Source organism: Podarcis bocagei (assembly GCF_964188305.1).
Source record: "Podarcis bocagei genome assembly, chromosome: 11".
NCBI classification, from domain to species: domain Eukaryota; kingdom Metazoa; phylum Chordata; class Lepidosauria; order Squamata; family Lacertidae; genus Podarcis; species Podarcis bocagei.
The window spans coordinates 46,545,252-46,568,183 of NC_138136.1; the positions used below are offsets into that span (position 1 = coordinate 46,545,252).

Consider the following 22,932-nt stretch of genomic DNA (forward strand, 5'->3'; position numbering starts at 1 on the left):
TTGAATATGTTTGAACCAGTGGTCAGCATCACCAGTCTAAAAAGGATAACAAGGAGGAATCCAGTCTAACATCTCTTGGGAGGGAATTCCACAATATTGGAGCAGACACTACCAACCATGCCTCCGGCTCACCTCACTCGATGACTGGGGGCAGAGCACGTCCAGAATGGTTAGGAGTCAGTGGGCAGCCTTATTCACCATGAATCTGCCTAATCCACTTTGAAAGCCATGCAAGGTGGTGGCGGTCAACCCACCCATGAGGGAAGGTAAGAGAACTGCCTTGGGCAGCAGGATTCACTGGGGCAGCAGATTCAGCCTCCAAGGAATGCAGATATTAGTCCTGATGTAGATCTTCACTCCCCACTTCTTCCCTGGCACAGGGTGGGAGAGGGACACTTGTGGTTTGACTCAGGTGCCAAGATGTCTTTGGGCAAGCCCTGCCATCACTATATTCTGTGGGAGCGAGTCCCATAGGGCAAGGTGCTGCGCGAAGGAGTGGATTTACTGCGGTCTTTTAGTTGTGCATGTGCTGAAGCAAACTGTATATGCACACACATATATATCATAGAATTGGAAGGGATCTCAAGGGTCATCTAGTCCAGGGATCTCAACTAGATCATAAAAGACAGAAGGCAATGATATGCCTTTCCCCACTGCCATGGACTCAAGACTGTTCATAGCCCAGGAACCGAATTGTGGAGCTTAATTAAAAGGCTTGTGATCTAAACAGCATCTACAGTCATACTTCGCGATAAATACGCTTCAGGATAAGTATTTTCGGGTTGCGCTCTGCGGCGACCCGGAAGTAAGGGACCAAGTTTTGCCGCTTGCGCATGCGCAGACGGTCAAAATGACGTCACGTGCATGCGCGGAAGCGGCGAAACGTGACACGCGTAGTCGCGTCTTACGTTCTGTTCAGGATGCAAACAGGGCTCTGGAACGGATCCTGTTCGCATCCCGAGGTACCACTGTACCTCCGAAACAAGTCCCCTTGAACTCAATCAGGCTCACTCTAGGGTCTAGAAGCAAGGCTTTCTGTCGTTTCCTAATTTCCCAAGCAGGAAATTACATACCCTCCAACATTTCACCGATGATAATAGGGACTTTCCATTCCATAATGATATTTATACTATTTATCCCTCCCCCCCCCAATCTTACTGGGTTGCCCCAGCCACTCTGGGCATCTCCCAACATACATAAAAAACATAATAAAACATTACAAAAAAACACAAACACTGATTGCCATCAGTCGTCTGGGGGTCGGATACCTCCATACCCTCCAACATTTCTGCAATGAAAATAGGGACATAAAGCGGGACGTTCCGGGATCCTATCAGAAACCGGGGCGCCTTCTCTAAATCGGGGACGTCCCTGGAAAACGGGGACACTTGGAGGGTCTTCTGGGATTATTTGGAATAATGATCTCCCCCCCCCCCGAGGCCTGCCTGCCTGCCTATGTCTCCCCACCCGCCTCCCGCCCCTAGGTAAAAGCGGGGTAAAAAGAAGAAGCCGCGGAGTCTCGCTTCTGGGCTTTCGAGGCGGGCGGGCGCTTGTGTGGTTGAGGCTCCTCGCACCCCGCACAGCCTCGCCTGAGCTCCTCTCTCCTATTGGCGAGGAGGGAGGGCACCGGGCCGCCTCGCTCCCCCGCTCCCTTGTGCGCAGGCTCGGCTCTCGGCGCAAGATGGCGGCGGCGGATAAACAGAAACATGAGCACGGGCGGGTGAAGATAGGGCACTACATCTTGGGGGACACGCTGGGCGTGGGCACCTTCGGCAAAGTCAAGGGTGAGCGCGGGGCAGGGAGGGCGGAGGCGGCAGCGGAGTGGACCCCCTTCCCGGATCATTTGGGGCCAGGGTGGCGGGGGAAAGGGGCTGTGTCCTTTCCACCCCAAAGGCTGCTGGCGCCTTTTTCTAACGGGGAGAATTTTTTGGGGGGTGGGAGAGGCGATGGTGGGAGGGGGCGTTGCTTAGTAACCTGGGGAGGGGTTGCATCAGTAGTAGCTCCCCCCCCCCAGTTTTGCAAAACGGGACTCTCGTTTTTGGGGGGGTCGGGAGGTAGGGGAAAAGGTAGGTTGATTGCACCTTTCGGTCTTCCAGCTAAATATCAGGATTGGGTGTGAAAAGACCCACCCCCCCAAAAAAAAATCTGCCTGCAAAACCTCCCAGCAACCCATATCTTATGGCTCTGCTAATGCAAGATGGTCTATGTTGCCTATCCGGATGCAAGTTCACTTCTATGGAAGGGAGGGTGTAGGATTGCAAGGCTTAACCCCGCAGGGCAGCCCCAAACCTGTGCATGTTTACTCAGGTGAGAGCTCAGTCAGTTCAGTGAGGCTCTGCTCCCAGAGTTTAGGGTTTGTGTCCTGACAACCTGATCCTTAACAAACTTACTCGCTCAGGACACAAGGTCCCATTGAATTCATTTGGGTTTCTGGGTTGCAGGCAGCCTTGCAGTTGCAATCCACTGCACTTTATAGACGGAAGTAAGCCCAACTGACTCTGATATGACTTACTTCCAAGAAGTGGTATGTTCATTTATGGCTTGGATGACTCACAGGAGTGACAGCTTGTGTTTTTTCCTAATTAGTTGATGTGGAGCAGTTGATGTGTAGTTTTGTGAACTCACCTTGTTATCGGACTTCTTTTCTGTTACTGTCACCTTGCAATCCCTCCTGCTGCTTGCAGCCAGGGCTAAGTTCCTTGTTCTTGCCCTAACCAGTTTCAACCAGTCCAGGGCTGCATGTTGATTTTTTTCTCCTCCCATTCCCCATAAGCAGCTTTTGCTGGGATCTGTCCTGAAAGTGATATGTTAAAATAAGAGTGTTGGTAAATAGGGTCAGGTAGAGAATTGTGCTCTGTCTGGAAAACTTTACAGCAGTAATCAACAGTCTATAAATTCTTTCTAAAAAGAACAGGCTAGTTATGAGTGCTAAAGCCGAGGTGATTGATGTGTATACATGGAATCTCAAGTTCATGGTGTTCTTACTAAAAGCTGGCAAGGGTGGAATTTGTTTCTCTGTTACTTCTTGCCAAAAAAAAAAAATCCCTCTAAAATCACCATTGGAGATATTGCTAATGGGGTCTTGGATCTTACAAGCCTATCTTAATCATGTTTACTTAGATGCAAGTCTCAGGGGTTTCACAAAAGAAATGACTTGGAGGAATAAACAAAACAGATACAGATATCACAGCAATTAACTCAGCATCATAAAATAATTATGCACATTAAAGTAATAAAGACAGGGTAGGTAGTTGTACATTTAAAACTAGCTGAAATAAATAAGGATTTGGTTCATCTTCAGAATCCTAATAGTTTTGTAGCCTGGCAGACTCACTTTGGGAACATAATCTAAAATTATGGTGTTGCCAGAAAGTGTCCGGCCTCATCACCCACTTGTAACAATTAGACAATGATTTGGCCCATGGGATTGTCCTTCAGACTCCTTTGCTCCTTCTTTGCATGCTTCAGTTCCCTCCCTTGCTTCCCGGTTCCTGCTTTTGCATTTCAGCCAAGTGAGCTAGAAGTCATAGTGAGGGTGAGGATCCAGAACATAGGAGTGAGAGTGTGATCCCAAGGAATGGTCCCAACAGCCAGACCATGGTTAGCTGTGCATCAAGCTGATGGATTAACCCAGGCATCACTTTATTTTGATAAAAATTAACTTTGTTGCATCACTTTCCTCTTTCTTCATATTGTGGGTGGAGTGATTTGCTTTCCTCCTCAATGGTGTTTTCAAGTGGAAACATGGAGAGATTCTCCTCCTATAAGGCTAATCAGAGAATGTTTTGTTGTCCCTTGATAGCTTTTCATAACATGTTACCTCTTGAATTTTGACTCTCAAGGTAGCTTTCTGCACTGATTGTTGGCTTGGGCTGGCCCTTATTGAACCTTCCGTTAGGATGATACCTGGAGCAGTGCTCTTCCTGAAGCTCATATGGGGGGGGGGGGAGGAACATTTCCTCAAATATAATGGCCCTGCTAATTTCATGCTCTGAAGGTAATCGGAGCTAGTATCTTGAATTAGTCAGTCAAAGTGTAGGTGATCCAAAGTGGTAAACACCCAGTTCATACATCACTTTAAACCACGGTCAAGCTTAACTACGGCTTAATGCATGCTGGTGTACATAGGAAAAAAATTGCTACCTTTTCATTCCTCCATTGCTCCTGTGCTATCAAGAACTAAGCCATGTCTTGGGTTAATGTATCCAAACCCAGGGTCATGGTTTGTTTGACAGAGACTAACCATGTGCATCGGTTCAGACTTCTAAGCCAAACAGTGGCTTAGCTCTCAGTTGCATGGCAACCATAAGGTTAGCTATATTTAAAAGTGATGTGCTAACAAGAGCAGTGTGCCTTCTTTGCATGATTCCGGCAAGCAATTGGAGGGTAGTATTTTGTATCTGTTTGCACCTTGGCTAGAGAGCACTACCTCTACAGGAATAGATCTAGGAGGTTGCAAGAGCATAAGTGACTGTGGCAAACCATTTTCTTCAGGGACTGGTGGCAGACTATTTGCCAGATGCAACTGAATAAATCTTGCACAATTGCACATTAAAGTTTTGTTTGCATTAGTAAGTAGCTGTGATCTGTTGGCACCTACTATCTGACAAGAAGAGCTTTCCACACAGCAGATGATCACTCTTCATTTGCAGGGACAATGTAGAGGAAGATACTCTTTACTGTTTGTCCAAATGTTCTGTCTTGAAAAAGATAAGGTACAGATACCTTTTCCAACTGCTTGCTAAAATGACTTATTGACCTACTCCGCAGAGGGTTCTGCGTGTATTTGCAAGCAGCGTTAAAAAGCTGTTAATGGATCTTCTTACTGTTGCTAAATTGCACAGAAATATTCAAAACAGTAGTTTGCTCTTTATTATGTTTGGTTTTTGGACTTGACAGTAAACTTTGAACTGGTAGTGTTTTGTCGCTGAGCGCTGACTGGCTTTCTAGGCTGTCTGACAAAGTTCTGTGTCACTTGTTCAGAATGCATTGGCCAAATAAATGGCATTGCCTAATTTGGACCCGTGTACTAGAGTAGAATACTTTGCTAACAGAATAGTAGACATTAAGACTGTATAATGTGTATCAACCAAGTTTAGGAGCTAATGAATTGAGATTTTCTAGAGGACCTTGTAAGGCAATTGCTAAAAGTAATAATTGTGATGGATTAGGTGATTATCGAAGATGAACATAATAAAATCAATGTCCTAACCCAGCTTTCTAATTCAGTACTTGCTGTGTAACTGCAATGTGCTCTAGCTACTCTAGTCAACAAGGCCTTGCAGCTTGAACCTCCCACGTACATTTATGTAGAAATTTGGAGAAGTTTGATGACACTTATTTCCAAGAAGGTGTGCATAGGGTTGCAGACTTCGAATAGTGTTTTGCAACCTATTTTCAGTCTTTTCATGAAGTTACTAAAAGCAGGTATCCATTTGTATTCCGGATATATGCAGGTGGGATTAGTTTGATACCATTAATAAGTCAAATAATTGGCAGACCTGTTTTAAAACAAACAGAGCTGGAACAATGTCTGTAACATGCCCACCTTGTAGCTTTTAAAATTTATTTTAAAGGTGGTATAAGCTGTTAATGCAAACCTCAGTGGAGAAATTATCTCTCTTGCAGCAATTGCTCTGTGGGCAATTCGAAGAAATATATTAAGCATCTGCTGTTTTGCTTACTGCTGTCTGAGACAGGATTTTCAGTCGGATGAATCACTAAATGTACGAATCAAAATGCCAATTTCGAATGCTGTTCCAGCCTCTCTGACTAATACTAGCAGAGCTGAATTGACATAAGAGGGGAGAATGTTGGTGTGGTAATAACTGGGCAAGTTTTTAGTCCTCTTGTGTAAAGGATCACTGAGGGGGCCTTTCCGAAATGTAAGTGTGTGTTGAGGTCACGCATACATGTATGTATTTGTGGAACTTTTTACCCTGTCTTTTCCAGCAGGCTTTCAAGCATTTTTATTTTGGGGCTTGAACAGCTGATGGAATCAGAATCATCATGTGAATATTTGGATAGCATGCGGCAGATGCTTTGTTCTTTTCCTGTGTATCTTCACAGGAAATTGCAGCCCAATTACATCTGGGTGAGGTCTTCCTCCATCTTGCAAAGAAGAAAGCAGTTATCACAAGGAAATAATTTCCTTCCACATTGCACAACCGTTTTAATTCAGGTCTTCCCTAGAATGAGAATTTCACTGTCAACCCAGCCCATGTTAATTAGAGCTTGGCAATTACTTAAGTTCTTTGGCCCCAAACTAAATCTTTAGGAGCATTGAGCACCTTCAGGGAGGTGTTCAGGGAGTTTTTAGTCCTGTTGGGCCTTGCATGACCGTTATATAGCACTACATTTGCTTATAGCCTTAGAAACTTGGATAGAAAATTATTCGCCACATGGCTCCTGGAACCTAGGTTACGGGCGCAAAAACAGAAAGTCTAGTCGCCATTTTGTTCTTTTTACAAGAGTGACTTGCGCTGTGGCAGGGGGATTGGTACTTCACTGTGCTGCAGTGTTCCTACTTTGGAGTTGGACAGGAAGGCTTTTCTCCTCCCATGCCCTCAGTGGCAGCTGTGACAATTTTATTATCGAGTCTCAGTCACCCTACATGGCAGCAAGACTTCTGGAAGTGCTCACATTCTGACAATCCTCCATTGCAAAACGCGCTAGCTAATTTCGAGTGCTGATCATGTTTAGTAGGAGCTGGAGACCTTCAAGAGCTATGTGGTTCGGCAGGAAGGGCCACATTTCAGTGGCAGAACATCTACTTTGCATGCAGAAGGTAGCAGAACGTGGACCCAGCATCTCCAAGTAGGGCTGGGAGAGGCCTCCAGTCTGAAACCCTGGAGAATCTATGCTGATCGCTATAGACAGTATTGAGCTAGCTCAAGCATAGGCAAACTCAGCCCTCCAGATGTTTTGGGACTACAACTCCCATCACCCCTCACCACTGGTCCTCTTAGGTAGGGATGATGGGAGTTGTAGTCCCAATACATCTGGAGGGCCGAGTTTGCCTATGCGTGAGCTTGAATCAGGCATGTCCAAAGTCCGTTTTTGGGGCCTAATCCAGCCCACCAGTTGGTTTAATCCAGCCCCTGCGGCACTTTATTTCCAACTTTGGGGTAAAATCATAAAAAAAGCTCAACAACTTTAATCCTAATCATCAAATCTTGGCTCTCTTTGAAAAAGGTTTGGACACCACTGAGCTAGATGGACAAATAATCTGACTTGCTATGGCAACTTCCTGTGTTTCTAGCAGCCTCAGAACATAACTGGTAATACAGTCTTTCTGTTTTAAAAACAAGATCATCTTCCTCCTGAGTCTATTATTTTCTGTTCTGTACTCCATATTGGAGGTGGCCAGCTTAAAGTCTGCAGGCCATAAAGTGCCTGAAATAACTTTATGAGGCTCCCAGCAGTCCTGCCAAATTTGATTCAAGGTGTGGTTTAAGGTTTTCTCCTCCTTCTCTCTCGCAGAAAAAGGAGCAATGCTCAGTTAAGACAAAGGACAGCAGCAGATCTACTTGGTGAGCAGAGCTTTGGGGAGGGACTTTTGTTCCTTTGCAATCCTGTTGATGATCTCTCAGTAGGGTGTCTGCATTATGTTCCTATGAAGTTACTTCTGGTTGTACCAGTTTTGCTCAAGACCCTTATCATATGCGTGTGGGTTGGCTTGTTTGACCCCTGAGAGTTTGGATGGAAGCTGCCTATCTTTGCTCTGTCCCCTCTGTACTAAAAGCGATTTCAGTTCTCGGAATAATGGTCCACATCCAAGAGGGAAGTGTCATCAGGTTTGGGGAGTCCTGAGATTTGCAGAAGTACATGTCTGGGTTGGGGAAAGGGGCCCTGTATGGTTCGAATGTGCTCAGTGGACATGGATACTGACTAATTATATGGGGCAGGGTGGGGGGGGGAATGGGAGGAAGGGGAATAGAGTGGAATATCCCGGACCGGCATGTTGTGTATGGCAACATTTTGTTGCACATCCCATTTGTCTTCTGTAAAGTGTTTTCCTGGTGGGTAGATACTATCTCCTGCTGGTGCTTTCACACACAGCCTGAACCTGTGCATATTTACCTGGAGGCAAATCCCACATGTGTACATGTGAGTGTAACTTTTTGTAGAAATGTGGAGTCTGTCCTCATCCCAAACTTCCAAACATTGTGAAATAAGCTTAGAACCCACTGGGGCAGAAAAGAAAATAATCTGATTATTTTATTGCCCTGCTAATCCCTCAGCATGTCAGCTTTCGCAGCGGATGAACTGTAGATGTTGTGGAAATAAATGTTTATAGACCTGAAGGTGATGGTCTCTGTTCCATTTGGTGGGAGGCTTGTTCCAGGAGGGTACATGATACTTACCTTTCCTGTTGTATCTCAGTTTCATTGGAACATCCTCCCTAGAGAACTCTACCTTGCCCTTAGGGAAATGACAGAAGCCAATGTGTTTTGCCCGACCTTTGAAATTATTGACATTTTAGCTGCTAGTTTTAGAGTGAGCTGATAGCCTGATGATAATGATCGTTGTTACTGGTTTTATTGTATGTGTTTATAGTCCCTACACTGCCCTGGGCAGTTGCATAACTGGTAAGGTGATCGATAAAATTTAAAAATAATAATAACCTGCTTGAGTTGCTGAAGAACCATAGCTCACATAGAAATCCTGGCTGGCTAATCCATTTTTTCCCCTCCCAAAGGCCTCTTGCTATCATCGTTTATAGCATGCTGTGCTGTATGTTTTATGTTTCATAACAGTGCAAGACCTAGTTTTCTCAAGGCTACTATTTTGACCCGGGACAACGGTACTGCTATGTTTTGTGGTTCTTGAATCATATTCTGCCCACGCTTTGTTATGAGAAACAATACTCATGTTCTAGGATTTCTGTTTTCTCATCTAGTTGTTACGCACAGCTTTTAAACTTTTGTTGAAATTGGGCTTCGTTGTGCAGGCCATGTGCCAGGCTAAACATATTCTCCAGAGCATCATAGAATCGTGGAATTGCAGAGTTGGAAGGGACCACGAGGGTCATCTAGTCAACCCCCTGCAATGCAAAAATCCTTTGCCCAATGTGGGGCTAGAAACCCACAACCGTGAGATGAAGGGTCTTCTGTACCAGCTGAGCCATCCCAGTATCAAATCAGACTTTGTTACTGTGATTTATGTATGGTATGATGAGCTGGGAGTAATGTGAATACAGTATCATGCTAACTTTCCTCCTATGCTTAAACTTGGACACAGTACCTCTGAAAACTGGCTGTCATAATTCAGTCCTCAGAATCTGCAACTCTCTGGTTCAACCCACCTTAATCCAGGTTTAGGCCATTTTAAACCACTTGATTCATGTTTTTAAATAGGTGGTGCCCACGGTGAGCTACTAAAAAAACGCAAAACACCTTCCTGATAAGCAGGCTTCAAAATCTTCCCTGCTTGTCCAAATCTGTTAGACAGCAATCTGAATCCCATTTACCTGGGAGTAAGCCACGGTGAATTCAGTGAGACTGACATCTGAGTGGACATAGTTAGGATTGCAGCCCGTCGGTATACACCAAATGACCAGCACAGGCATTTGAGACCAGGCAGGCTAGTAAAAATAAAAACTAGTAACTTTTTGTGAACTTATTAGGCACGCTAACTAAACTTGCTTCACTTTGATAGTTAGAATTTTGCATCTGAGTATCTTGTGTTCTGATTTTAGAGAAAAGCTGTGTTTTGTGTCCTTGCTTTGTGTGGGAAATAACTTGATGGGATAAGGAAGGAAAGTCTGCTTTGCCTTTTCTTCCTTTCCCACAGAAACCAAGGCAATGCTATGAACTCTTCAAGCTTGCTTTGAACTTTGCAATTCAGTCCCAGAGGTGGAAGCAGCCAACTGTCTGTCGCCAATGAATTTTTCGTCGGGTCCTTTGAACACTTTCTGCTTACCAGAGATTCTTGTTCTCTCTCTTTGTATTAAAAGCATGCAATTTAGCAAATTTAGTTTGGCTGCCTGGCTTTTCTTCAGGTTTTCCAGAAACTGAACAATAAAGCTAAATTGCTTTCTGTTTGAGAAACTGTAAGAAGAAATTGTGAAGGTGAAGAGGGAGGAGATACCAATGATCAAAGAGTGACTAGGCACCAAGAGATGTGTTTTTTCCCCTTCCTTATTAGCAGTTCTCTCCCCCTCCCAATAATATTTTATTAAGGTTTTTTCATAATACAGTACAAGAAAAAGTAACCTAAATAGAAAGATAAAGAGAAAATAAAATGCAGAGTCCTCTTTTAAAGGTCAATCTTAACCCTTGTCTCACATAGAAAGGGGTGAGCTTTCCTTTCTTCTCCCAATCGCCCACCCTGGGAGATCTTCCCTTCTCTGCCCCTCATAAAGGGTCCTTCACCAACCATCCATCACCTTCCTGTGCATATAATCCCAATACAGTGGTGCCTCGCAAGACGAAAAGAATCCATTCTGTGATTCTCTTCGTCTAGCGGTTTTTTCGTCTTGCGAAGCAAGCCCATTGACGGATTAGCAGATTAGCGGCTTTTAGTGGCTTATCTGCTGATCGGATCAGCTGATAAGCGGCTTAGCGGCTTAGCAAAAGGGGGGGGAGGGAAAAAACCAGCAGGAACTCGCAAGACATTGTCGTCTTGCGAAGCAAGCCCATAGGAGATTCGTTTTGCGAAGCACCTCCAAAACGGAAAACTCTTTCATCTAGCGAGTTTTCCGTCTTGCGAGGCATTCGTCTTGCGGGGCACCACTGTAAAACTCCCAGAGTAGAGGACACCAAGAAAAACAAGGGCGGGAGAGAGATGAAGGAATATAAAAAGAATAGAAGCAAAAGGGAAAACAGAAAGAGAGACAAAAAGGACTTCTGATTTTCCATCTGTCAAAGCGTATTAGCAGTTCTGTATAGAAAAAGATATTCCCTTGCAAACGTTTCACAGTCACCCTTGAGAAAAAAGCTGCTTATTGATTTTAAGGCATTCTCTGTTTATCTAAATATTTGGCCATGCTCTGGCAGTTGCAGCTTCATTTACCAGTGCAGATAATCCATGTAGCATATTTTTCATGCGATCACGTCATAACTTCCTCATACATTTTCTCTCTTGGGATAGGGAGGCCAAGTGCAAATGATTTTTTTTTTAATCAGGGGCGTTTGCAGAGGAAATGAGTGACTTATCTCAGGACTTGATAGTAGGTCCTCTAGAGAGTGATCTTGTCTGTAAATTAGGCTGCGCCATACAGCTCCTACGAATAAACTAGAGAGCCCAGCAAGAGATCAAAGTTTGTGGTTGGTTTGCTGCTGTTCATGCTTAAGGGAGAAGCAAAAGGGAAAAATCGGCATTCACAGTAAATGATTGTCCACAGCAAACCAGAGTTTACTGTCCATAGTATACAGTGATGTGCAAATTGGGCATATGAGCTTTGTAGCTCTAAATTTCAGTTAGACAAATGTTTTTAAATCTTGATTGTGATATGCACTGAATTCTAATTGTGGTATACATTTTATGTGAGCCTCTATTATAAGGTGTTGATTAACCTACAAGGCTTTGGGGGGTTTTTGTATTGCAAAAAGGCACACAAAATATACAGTGGTACCTCGGGTTAAGTACTTAATTCGTTCCGGAGGTCCGTACTTAACCTGAAACTGTTCTTAACCTGAAGCACCACTTTAGCTAATGGGGCCTCCTGCTGCTGCCACGCCGCCGGAGCACGATTTCTGTTCTCATCCTGAAGCAAAGTTCTTAACCCGAAGCACTATTTCTGGGTTAGCAGAGTCTGCAACCTGAAGCGTATGTAACCCGAGGTACCACCGTATACCCCTCCATTCCAAACACTTGGATGCGTGCATGTGTTCTCAAATGGGAAAATTGAATCGGTTTTATGTTTGACTTGCTAGCGTTCGTACTCTTTATTAGGGAGGGGCCATAGTACAACCATGGAGCATATGCTGTGCATGCAGAATGTCTCACCTTCAATCCCTAGCATCTTTGGCTAAAAAGGGATCGGGCTGCTCAGCCTCCCAATGTTTTGATGATAGCCTCCATCAGCCCCAGCCAGCATGGTCAAAAGTCAGGGATAATTGGGAGTTTTCATCCAAAACATTTGGAGAATACCATGCTAAGGGTGGCAGAGGCAAGTGTTGATATAAAAAAATCTCTGACTGAGATCCTGGAGGGTTGCTGTCAGTCAGAGAAGGCACATAGCAATCTTACATCAGGTTGTTCAGAATTGATTGTAGCCTTTATTTTCCTATTCTTTTCTAGTAGAATATTTATCAAATAGGTCTTACGATTGAATAGAATCCAGCAATATCTTGGGGTTGGGAGGGAATGCTGCACAGTGGATGTTTTGGGGAGACATCCAACGTGTAGAATAGGTACCGAAAGTTAGGACAACCTTATCTTCCATTGAAATCATCAGGAACCCTATCCCCCGTTTGAAACATTGAATTCAATGGAAAACAAGCGCATCCAAGTACCTTGTTCTGTGTGTCCTTGAAAACCACAGTACTTCAGGTAGAACCTGTTTTTTTCCCTGAGTGTTTGCCAAATGTGGGTAAGCTTTGGAGCATTTGCTTTCCTACATGATACAGGGTTTTATGTAGAGGAAATTTTAATCTGAAAGGCATCAATGCGTCTCTCTCTTTCTCTCTCTCATGCTTGCATACTTATGTCCCTGCTACATTTGCTCCCCAGAACTCCCAGGGCGTGTGTGTGTGTGTGTGTGTGTGTGTGTGTGTATGCAGTAAAACACAACTTTGGGTGTTAATCATTACAGGCAAAGTGCTAAAACCCTAAAAACTATATTAATCATGGGTAATAAGATTTCTCAGAAGTTTCTGGGAATAAAAAGGATTTTCAAAGGGAAAGCAGAGCTAGCTTGATGAATTTATTTAAGAACTTAACACAGCAATGGCGCCACTTGCTGAAAAGACTCTGCTTCCTCACCTTAACTCTCCACACTGAAAGCATATTCTATATAGGCGCTGAATGTATCAACCTGCCTCAGACCATTTTTGCATGTCATGGTAAGCCATAAACCTTAGTTTGCTGTGCACAAACAAATCTTCCTTCCTATTCACTCCAGTAAGAAACAATCCACAATGCCTAGCTTTGCATTTTGCATCTAAATCTTTTGCCACTGGTGACTTTACCAATTGTGGTTCGTTAGAGCAAAACAAACTGTAATCCCTGGTCTGCACATAACACAGTTAGCACAGAGGAGAGAAAAAGTTCCGGTAAGATGGTTCATTACCTCTGCAACATATAATTATGGCTTATTGCGACATGTGAATGAATCTCTCCTTGTAAAAATAAAAAAATTCCTTCCAGTAGCACCTTAAAGACCAACTAAGTTAGTTCTTGGTATGAGCTTTCGTGTGCATGCACACTTCTTCAGATACACTGAAACAGAAGTTGCCAGATCCTTCTATATAGTGAGAAGGTGGGGAGGGGTGTTACTCAGAAGGGTGGTGGGAATGGGAGATAGGCAGACCAACACGGCTACCTATCTACTACTCTCCTTGTAACTCAGCATTGCAGTCTCCTGAGATCTCAGTTGTGGTATCACAGCACCTTCAGGCATCCTCTTGGTCACCTGTCCCTTCAAAAATAAGTAAACTGAAGTTTGGGTTTTTGGTGCATTTTTGAGTTGTTTGTTGGTGGGTTGCCTTCTGTTGGTTTTGGAGTGTGTAGGTTTTGCCATTGTTTGGGGTGTGGGGTGGTGGATTCACAGCATCACCAGTATTGCTTTTGGGAAATGGGTATTTTGTATGCCCACAACAGTATCTTAGATTTCCAAATGTGCCTGAGGCCCCCAAAGTCTGGGGACCCCTCTGATGGGGAGTGGCTCTACTAACTAAGGTATTTTTCATAGTAAATGCCAGGGATTGAACACAGAGCCCTTTTGCATGGAAATCATGTGCTCTTATTACTGGGCCACAACCCTCCAGTGTTGTTGTGATGTGAACGCTTCACAGTTTCCTTCTCATGCTCCATTGCACTTGTTTGCCGCACGAGGCTGTGTCTTAGAGACCCCCTGCGCACACCTGCTGACTCTGTAGCAAAACATATACTGAAGGTAAGCTGAAACCAGGAACAGGCATTAAAACCTCACTGGGAAACCTTGCCTACATATTCCGGGACATAACATAGTTAAACATCTAGATTGTTTGGCTTCCCTCCCTGTGTGAAGATGTGTTAATTGATGGTAAATTATTAACAGAACTACCATCCTAAAAGGGGGGCAGTGTCATCTCTTAATGATCTAAGTGTTTCAAAATGTGCTGGAAGCTTTTTTGTTTCACATAACTCCCGTCTAAGCAAAATAAGTGGTCAAACATTAAATGGAAAAAGCAATAATAGATTTTAATACCTTTGAATAGTGCACGGTTTTCTCTGAGTCATTAAGACCACAGTATCTTTCTCCTTGGTACACTGTGTTTTTCATTTGGCACAGACTTTGGCTTAGCATTATCTACAAACCAAACTATGCCTTAGCACAAGCAAGCAAACAATGGATTTCCAGAGCAAAGATCCTGATTGCTGTGTCTTCCCTTGGTCCTGCTATACTACCCGGGGCTAAACCATGGCTTGGGGTTGTGGTACATCTGAACCCGGGCCTGTGGTTTGCTTGCTGCAGAGAAACCATACAGTTTAACCAAGGTTTGTTACTGGTTTGCCACTCATGGTTTGTCTGCAGCAAGACAAACATCAAATCCTGGTTTGGGCATTAGCTTATGTCAAGCCATAGTTTAGGACTGGGTAGCGCAGCAGGATCAGGACTTAGGGGAGAGCTCGAGTGCTCTGATCTTTGCTCCAAGAACCTGCACGTTGGCACAAGCAAGGAAAGCCATGGTTTGGCTTAGAGTTACATGAGAAGTGGCCAGTGTTCAGCTAGTAATGTGCTTCGTTTAACTACTGTGGATTAAATAACTCCCAGGTTTCTTGAATGGATTTGACCTTTTTAGCATCTACTCCTTTGCTTCCCTTTAACTAAGCTTCACATTTTACAATTCTTTTAAATGTTTCTGTGTTGGGTTTTTCTGGACCGTTTTCCATTTCCCAACTTGTTACTGCCTCCAGACATCTTAACTGTTGTGTTAGTCAGACAGTGCTTTTGATTGGAGCTGGGGGCACTGTTATACAGTGGTTCCTCTCCATTCTCTTCTGCCGTGCCCACAAAGTGGTGGTGGGGGATGAGTGTTCAGACCCCTGGGCTCTCACTTGTGGGGTGCCTCAGGGTTCTGTCCTGTCCCCCATGCTTTTCAACATCTATATGCAGCCGCTGGGAGAGATCATCAGGGGGTTTGGGTTGGGTGTCCATCAATATGCGGATGATACCCTCCTCTACCGCTCTTGCAAATCAGAACCAGTGAAGGCGGTGAATGTCCTGTGTGAGTGTCTGGAGGCAGTTGGAGGATGGATGGCGGCTAACCGATTGCAGTTGAATCCTGACAAGACAGAAGTACTCTTTTGGGGGGACAGGGGGCGGGCAGGTGTGGGAGACTTCCCTTGTCCTGAATGGGGCAACTGTGCAACTATACCGCCTCCAATCACCTCCTTTCACAGCAATGAAATTTACGACCCTCTGCACCTCTCCCATAACAACACAAAACTGTTGCTAGTTTCAACCATAGACTGTCTTGTGACCCTGTTTGCAAGGTACATTCTCTTGCCCTTTTAAAAATTGCTCCTCCGAAACAGTCTTGCGGCCAAGTCTGTGCAAGTTACTGTCCCACAAAAGTCTTTTGTTTTATGATCCCATCTTTTCCCACAGGTGCCTTCTATTTGGTTTTTGGTTTTGTTGTGTTTTTGCATTATCACTCCACCCTCTTGATGTTTACAAAAGCTTCTCTGCTTGATTGATTGGCAGCAATTCTCACTTGCCGGGTCATTTTTCTTCTTCTTTTGTCTGGAAGGCAGTATATAGTAAATAAGCAGAACTGTGTGTGAATGATCAGGAAGTAAGGTGTGTCCTGCTGAATAATTCCTGCAGAAGTAACCAGTGTTGCTTGCCTTTGTTCAGGTGAAGTCATCTGAAAGAAGCCCCCTCCCCCAACCTCTTTTAGGGTAAAGGCACCTGATACAGCATCAATGAAATACAGTGGTACCTCGGGTTACATACGCTTCAGGTTACAGACTCCGCTAACCCAGAAATAGTACCTCAGGTTAAGAACTTTGCTTCAGGATGAGAACAGAAATCGTGCTCCGGCAACACGGCAGCAGCAGGAGGCCCCATTAGCTAAAGTGGTGCTTCAGGTTAAGAACAGTTTCAGGTTAAGAATGGACCTCCGGAACGTATTAAGTACTTAACCCGAGGTACCACTGTAGTCTATGAGAGCCCCTTGATCCCTGGAGTTTTTTGAAGAAATATTTGCCAACCCTGGCTAAACTTTCTTTCTTTCTTTCAGTTGGCAAACACGAGCTGACTGGGCACAAAGTGGCCGTGAAGATCTTGAACAGGCAGAAGATTCGCAGCCTTGATGTGGTGGGGAAAATCCGCAGAGAGATTCAGAACCTGAAGCTTTTCCGGCATCCGCACATAATCAAGCTGTAAGTTCACGGATGTTTCCGTTCAAGAATAATCTCTCTGATGCTGGGTGTTCCTTGAAAAATGGAGCTCTCCCGTTCAATGGGCAAAATGAATGTTGGCAGGTTTTCTGGTGTGATTCTTGTTTCTTCTTTGTGCTATAAACCAGTCATGGCAAGCAACCATTTATAACTCACAGGGAGCCGGAAGGCACTTGGCTAAAACGTCGAGTGAAGGCTTTTTTAGTCGCACAATAACAAGGATGGAAAATAACTCCCTTGGGGAAGTCAGTGGAAACAAGGCTTGAATATGTGTGTGCGGGGGGGGGGTGTATTTTAGTACTAGGTAATGCAGTTGCCCCATGGCAAGCAGTTAAACGTCTACGTATTATGGTGTGTATCGTCTTCTGACTACCTGCTTGTGTTGCAACTGCAGTAGATCTTAGGAGCCAATATCACAATTTTTAATTAAATGTATACCCCCACCTTTCTACAAATGTATACAAGGTGGCTTATGCAAAAATGACACAGTACAAAATAAGACAAAAGTGCAACCAATAAACAAGACAAAGTGCAATCTAAAAAGCAAAACCAGCAAGCAGCAGATCACACCGTAGAAGATCAGGGGCCATAAGACTCTCCTCTTTTCCCTTCCTCTGATTCCAGTTTCTTCCGCAAGCCTTATCCAGGGTTCTCTCTTTACCAGGGTTTGCAACCAAGATCTGAAACAGCTTCCAATGTTAAGAAGGGGTTTCCTTAGCAGTAGCACTCAATGCTGATGTAATGCACCATCACGATTAAGGCAGAGGGAGTCCTGTGAGGTATGGCAAGGGTCAGGGAGATTAATAATAATAATAATAATAATAATAATAATAATAATAATAATAATAAATTTATTATTTATACCCCGCCCATCTGGCTGGGCTTCCCCAGCCACTCTGGGCGGCTTCCAAAAGAATATTAAAATAATACATCAAACATTAAAAGCTTCCCGAAACAGGGCTGCCTTCATATGTCTTCTAAAAGCCTGGTAGTTGTTGTTCTCTTTGACATCTGGTGGGAAGGGCATTCCACAGGGAAGGCGCCACTACCGAGAAGGCCCTCTGCCTGGTTCCCTGTAACTTGGCTTCTCGCAGTGAGGGAACCGCCAGAAGGCCCTCGGTGCTGGACCTCAGTGTCCGGGTAGAACGATGGGGGTGGAGACGCTCCTTCAGAAATACTGGGTTGCATGATCCTGAGTTCCCCTAAAAATCTTGTAACCATGGTTCAAAACACCGGGAGTGGTATATTTGCATTGCTTCTATGTGCCTCATCCTTTTACAACACACAGTCCATCCAAGGTATAACCTAGTTGATCAAGAACCTGCTTTCTCAGAATCTCCTCTCCTTGTTTTGATGCTGTCCCTAGCTGTGGAAGCTTTGGCCATAGTCAAGTCAAGTCAAGTCATACTGCCTCTTGGGTGATGTGTGGTAAAATAGACTTGGTGGTTGAAATGTTTCCCCCAGCTCCAGACAGTAGTACTTCATATTTTCTTTGGTCCAGGATAGTCCAAAGCAGTCCCTGAAGACTTTCAGGAGTCTGGGGCATCAATCAAAGCTACCATGGATTCCCTCCAGGTGCTCTGCATTTTTTACTGACTCAGAAAATCTTGTGATAGCTGCATGTGTAAAGGAAAGGCCTGAGGCAAATCTTTCGCACTCTGAATGTGAAAGTAAGCTCCATTGAACCTGATGAAACTTCACTTCTAGATAAGCACATGTATTATTTGGTTGCTCATCCGTACACACCCTTTAATTGGAAGAGCTGCTCACTTTGTATGGCTCAAGTAAGTGTATACAGTGAGTAAAATAATATATTTTCTTTCTCAGGTACCAAGTTATCAGCACCCCATCTGATATATTCATGGTGATGGAATATGTTTCAGGAGGTGAACTGTTTGATTACATCTGTAAAAATGGAAGGGTAAGTCTACCCAGTTTTTCCAAAGTCCTCCCTATATTTTTCAACCTTGGGTGGACTGCTGTACAGAATTGTGAGTTCGTTGGTTCAGACTAGATATTGAAAGCGAAGTATGCGAAAAGTATACTTCACATTGGAGTAGTCTGCTTATATGAACTTTCTCTGTTCTAGAAAATTGCAGTTTCACAGTTCATGGAACAGAGCAAGTGACTGGACTGTTCTCTAACCCCATGTTACATCATTCCCACAATCACTTTTATGAGCCATGTCTTTGTGCAAAGCAGCCCACCTTGAGTTCTAGGACCCAGTCTCTGGCTTATTTAGAAATGGCATCAACTCTGGTACTGTGTAGATCAGTAGTGGGTGATAGGATGCATAAAATGTACACATACATGTAAAAAAATACCAGTAGTGTCCCCCCCCCCCCATTTCTGTGGTTAACTTTCGAAGAAAGTATCCACAATAAGTATTTCTTATCATTAACACCACTCTTCTAATAGTAGTAGTATTGTATGCCAGTGCTTTTTCATAGAATTGTACAGTTGGAAGGGACCCCATGAGAAAGGCATTTGACCCCCTGCATTGCAGAAATCACAGCTAATCACAGACCGATGACCATCCAATCTCTGTTTAAAAACATCCAGTGAAGGAGAGACCCATCACCTTCCAAAGTATTTTTTTCTCAATTCTCCTGGAAGCAGATGCAGAATAATGGACAATGAACTGGAAAGGAGAATGACTGGCATTCCCAGTGAATACACTTAGTCATGTATCTGTGGCTGCAACTTTTTCCTTCCCTTCGTTATTGATATATTTGTATGACGGATGAATGGTTGCACACTGGTAAGAAGCGGCACGGAAAGGCATTTGGATAGGCTTCAGTCTAGCTTGTAGCTTCAAGGATCAAGGCTGATCTTTGGTCTTGTAACTCACTGGTAAGAGTACATGTTTTGCATGCAGAAGGTCCCAGGTTCAAATCCTGAAATCTCCAGTTAGAAGTGTGAGGCCGCCTTTGCCATGAGACCCTGCTAGCCATATTCAGGCAGATAAAGTCTGGGCAAGATGGGCAGTAGTCTGACCGTATATATGACAGCTTCCATTGTGTTTTCCTTGTGCTTGTTTGAGCTCCTGTGAGAGCAAGAGCTTTTCCATTGGTTTCATGGGGGGTGGCCTTTAAGTATCCGTTGCCATTGAAAACATGGAGCTACATTCAGTCGAGATGCCCGGGTTCATATGAGAACTGCAGGTATGGTCTGATGAAGCTTTGTGTGAACTCTTTGATCTTGGTCTAGTCAGTGACAAAAGGCGTCAATACAGTGGTACCTCGGGTTACAGACGCTTCAGGTTACAGACTCCGCTAACCGAGAAGTAGTACCTTGGGTTAAGCACTTTGCTTCAGGATGAGAACAGAAATCGTGCTCCGCTGGCGCGGTGGCAGCAGGAGGCCCCATTAGCTAAAGTGGTGCTTCAGGTTAAGAACAGTTTCAGGTTAAGAACGGACCTCCAGAACGAATTAAGTACTTAACCCGAGGTACCTCTGTATTTATACTGAACCAGAGTTTTTACCCAAAGGGATGCTTAGTATTGTTTTCAAAACCAAACAATGTTTGGCACTGTTTAGAATGCCACCTTAAGCGGGAACTGGTTTTCTTATCAGAATGATTGATAGCTTTTCATATGTCAAGTTGCATTATTACTTCTTCACTAGGGAAACAGCAAAATCACATATTAGCATTGCTAAAAGTGTGTCGCAGTTTCAAAAGAGTTTGGTTTAGTTGGGAGTCGGAGAGGTTGAGGATTTGTGTGTGTGTGTGTGTGTTGACATTTTAACCCATGTTAGATACCCTTATTAAGTAAAGTCAACGTGACAAAGCATCTAAGAAGCTGTTTTCTGAATCCTGAAACATCGGTTTTGACACAACTAAGCTCTTCAAGGACCAAATGGTTTTTTCCTCTTTTTTGGAGACAGCAAAGTTCTTAATCTAGCTCCTGCCACCACCACTAAGTAAGCAAGACTTATTTAACTTTTCCAACTTCTTTTGTACCCCAGCATTTTTCTCCCCACCCTGTTTTTGAACAAAACAAAACGGAATATATTTGGCATCCTAATGCCACAAAGCTGACATGCTCTGCCATTAATAAATTGGAAATGCTCAAGTGTCTTGCAGTATCTTTGTGTGTTTGTTTGTTTGCTTGTATGTGTGTGTGTTTGTTTAAAAATGTATCCCTTTCCTTGTTTTTCTCTCTCCCTCCCTCTCTTGTTAGCTTGATGAAAAGGAGAGTAGACGTCTGTTCCAGCAAATCCTTTCTGGTGTGGATTATTGCCATAGGCATATGGTAGTGCATAGAGACTTGAAACCTGAAAATGTACTGCTTGATGCACACATGAATGCCAAGATTGCCGATTTTGGTAGGTTTCCTTTGATGAATGTCTTGTATTTTTTGGTATACAATGAACATTTATGTAGTACTGAGTTCCTTGTGCTTGCATTGAACTCTGATACTAAACAGTGCTCTGTGTCTTGTGGTACTAAGGTGTTCCTTTGCCTATTTAGGAAGCAAAAGAAAGAAGGGTTCTTAAGGGCTTCCCCTCAATTTTTTTGTAGTTATTAACTTCTAGAATGCATTGATTATTTTCTTTCTTTGGGGGGCAATTCTTTTTGTTGGAACACTGCAGAAAAATGCTATCAAGGCTCTGCCCATTTAGGAAGCATTTAACTCAGTACTGCTGCTCTTTGCATTATTTTTTAATTAACAGAATACATTGTTTGAAAATTTCAGAAAAAATGGTAACTAGAACAAATAAGAACAAAACAAAAAAATGCCAAATGGTGATTCAACAACTCAATAATTAGTCTCCCTCACCAGGTAAAATTGGTCTGCAGAATGTTTAATTCTATATAGACTAACAGATGTGGAAGATTAGCTCCTACATCCAGATGATGCTCACATTTTGTATCTAAAAACCTCAGTATAATATACTTTAGTGAAAGCCAGTGGCATTAAAAAATAGCACTGCAGTGCATTCTGTATACTTGCCTATTGCCGTTTGAAATCAAATGCAAACTGTTTACTTTGGATTTAAATTCGAACGCTCAACGTGCATCTTGGCGATTAAACCACCCAAGAGGAAAAGCAAATGTCTTACTAAATCCTATTTACTCTGCCTTCTTTTCTGTTTATATGGGATCAAAGCCGGTGCCAAAACTTGCTTTGACCAAGCTTATGTAATGTGAATTTGCAGCCCAATCCTCTGCTTGTTAACTGGGTAGTAAGTCCCACGAGTTCCATGGGGACATTTCAAGCAACCCTTCATAAGCACTGCATCCTTAACAGTGCAGTCCTATGCATGTTTACTCAGAAGTAACCTCCCACAGTGGGGCTTACTCCCAGGTAAGTGTGTAGGATTGCACCCTCCGTCTTCCCTGCTTCACTATGTGAGTTGGCACCTTACTATCAGCTGCCCACTATGTCAGCCTGCAGTTCCTTCTCCCTACTCCATCCTTTTAGCGAAGAACCTGTTTTCTAGACAGAAGAGCCTGCCCCCCTCACCAATCCCTAAATATATCATATATCCATGCTATTTGTATGCTGCCTTGGCTTTTAAAAAACTGAGTCTAGAGAAAGCAAATCCACAAACACCTGCTCTGTGGATTGTCCTTACAAATAATTTGTGGCATATAAATTTGAATATATGGCTGCATAATCCTGGCCTTGGTTTTGTTCCCATGGTGTTTTAGCACCTGCCCTTGCAAACAGCTTTGAGGTCTCTGATGAAAGATGCTAAATATTTAGGTATTTCAAAGGTACGGTATAATTGGAGGTTCACTATCTTGCCACATCTTTCCTCTCTGGTGGACTGCTACATCTCAATGCCCAAAAGCTTTGGGACAGCAAGCAGCTTTGCTTACTTATTTTTAAAGTAGAATATTGTTTTAACTTTCCAATATTAAATATGGTTTAGAACAGCATTAACACAAGGAGCTGCCTTTTCCCAAGCTGGATTGCTGCCCAAGTGGCCAACTGCATCTGCTCTCACTGGCAGTGGCTTTCCCAGGCAGATATCCCACCCCTTTTTTGCTGGAGAGGCTGGAAACTGAACTTGTAGACTTCTGCATGCAAAGCATATTTTCTGTTGCTTGATATATGGCCCTTCCCCTTCTGCCAGCCCTTTGCAAATACAGTGGTACCTCAGGTTACATACGCTTCAGGTTACAGACTCTGCTAACCCAGAAATAGTGCTTCAGGTTAAGAACTTTGCTTCAGGATGAGAACAGTAATCGTGCTCCGGCGGCACGGCAGCAGCAGGAGGCCCCATTAGCTAAAGTGGTACTTCAGGTTAAGAACAGTTTCAGGTTAAGAACGGACCTCCAGAACAAATTAAGTTCTTAACACGAGGTACCACTGTAGAGTAAGTAATTTGCCTGTGGTTGGCTTTAAGGGGAGATGAGCTGTCCCTC

At 43.7% G+C, this 22,932-nt stretch overlaps 1 protein-coding gene across 2 annotated transcripts in view; it reads left to right on the forward strand.

Moving 5' to 3' along the window:
- The first annotated feature begins 1,637 nt into the window (after positions 1 to 1,637).
- PRKAA1 (protein kinase AMP-activated catalytic subunit alpha 1) overlaps positions 1,638 to 22,932 on the forward strand; it is a 33,678-nt gene continuing 12,383 nt past the window's right edge. For both annotated transcript variants that reach the window (XR_014012874.1, XM_081212959.1), the window contains exons 1-4: positions 1,638 to 1,784; positions 16,395 to 16,536; positions 18,382 to 18,475; positions 20,738 to 20,882. Coding sequence is in view for 1 of the 2 variants with exons in the window: in XM_081212959.1 (XP_081069085.1) it covers positions 1,682 to 1,784; positions 16,395 to 16,536; positions 18,382 to 18,475; positions 20,738 to 20,882 (484 nt within the window). In the remaining variant the exon portion in view is untranslated. The remainder of the gene's footprint in view (positions 1,785 to 16,394; positions 16,537 to 18,381; positions 18,476 to 20,737; positions 20,883 to 22,932) is intronic.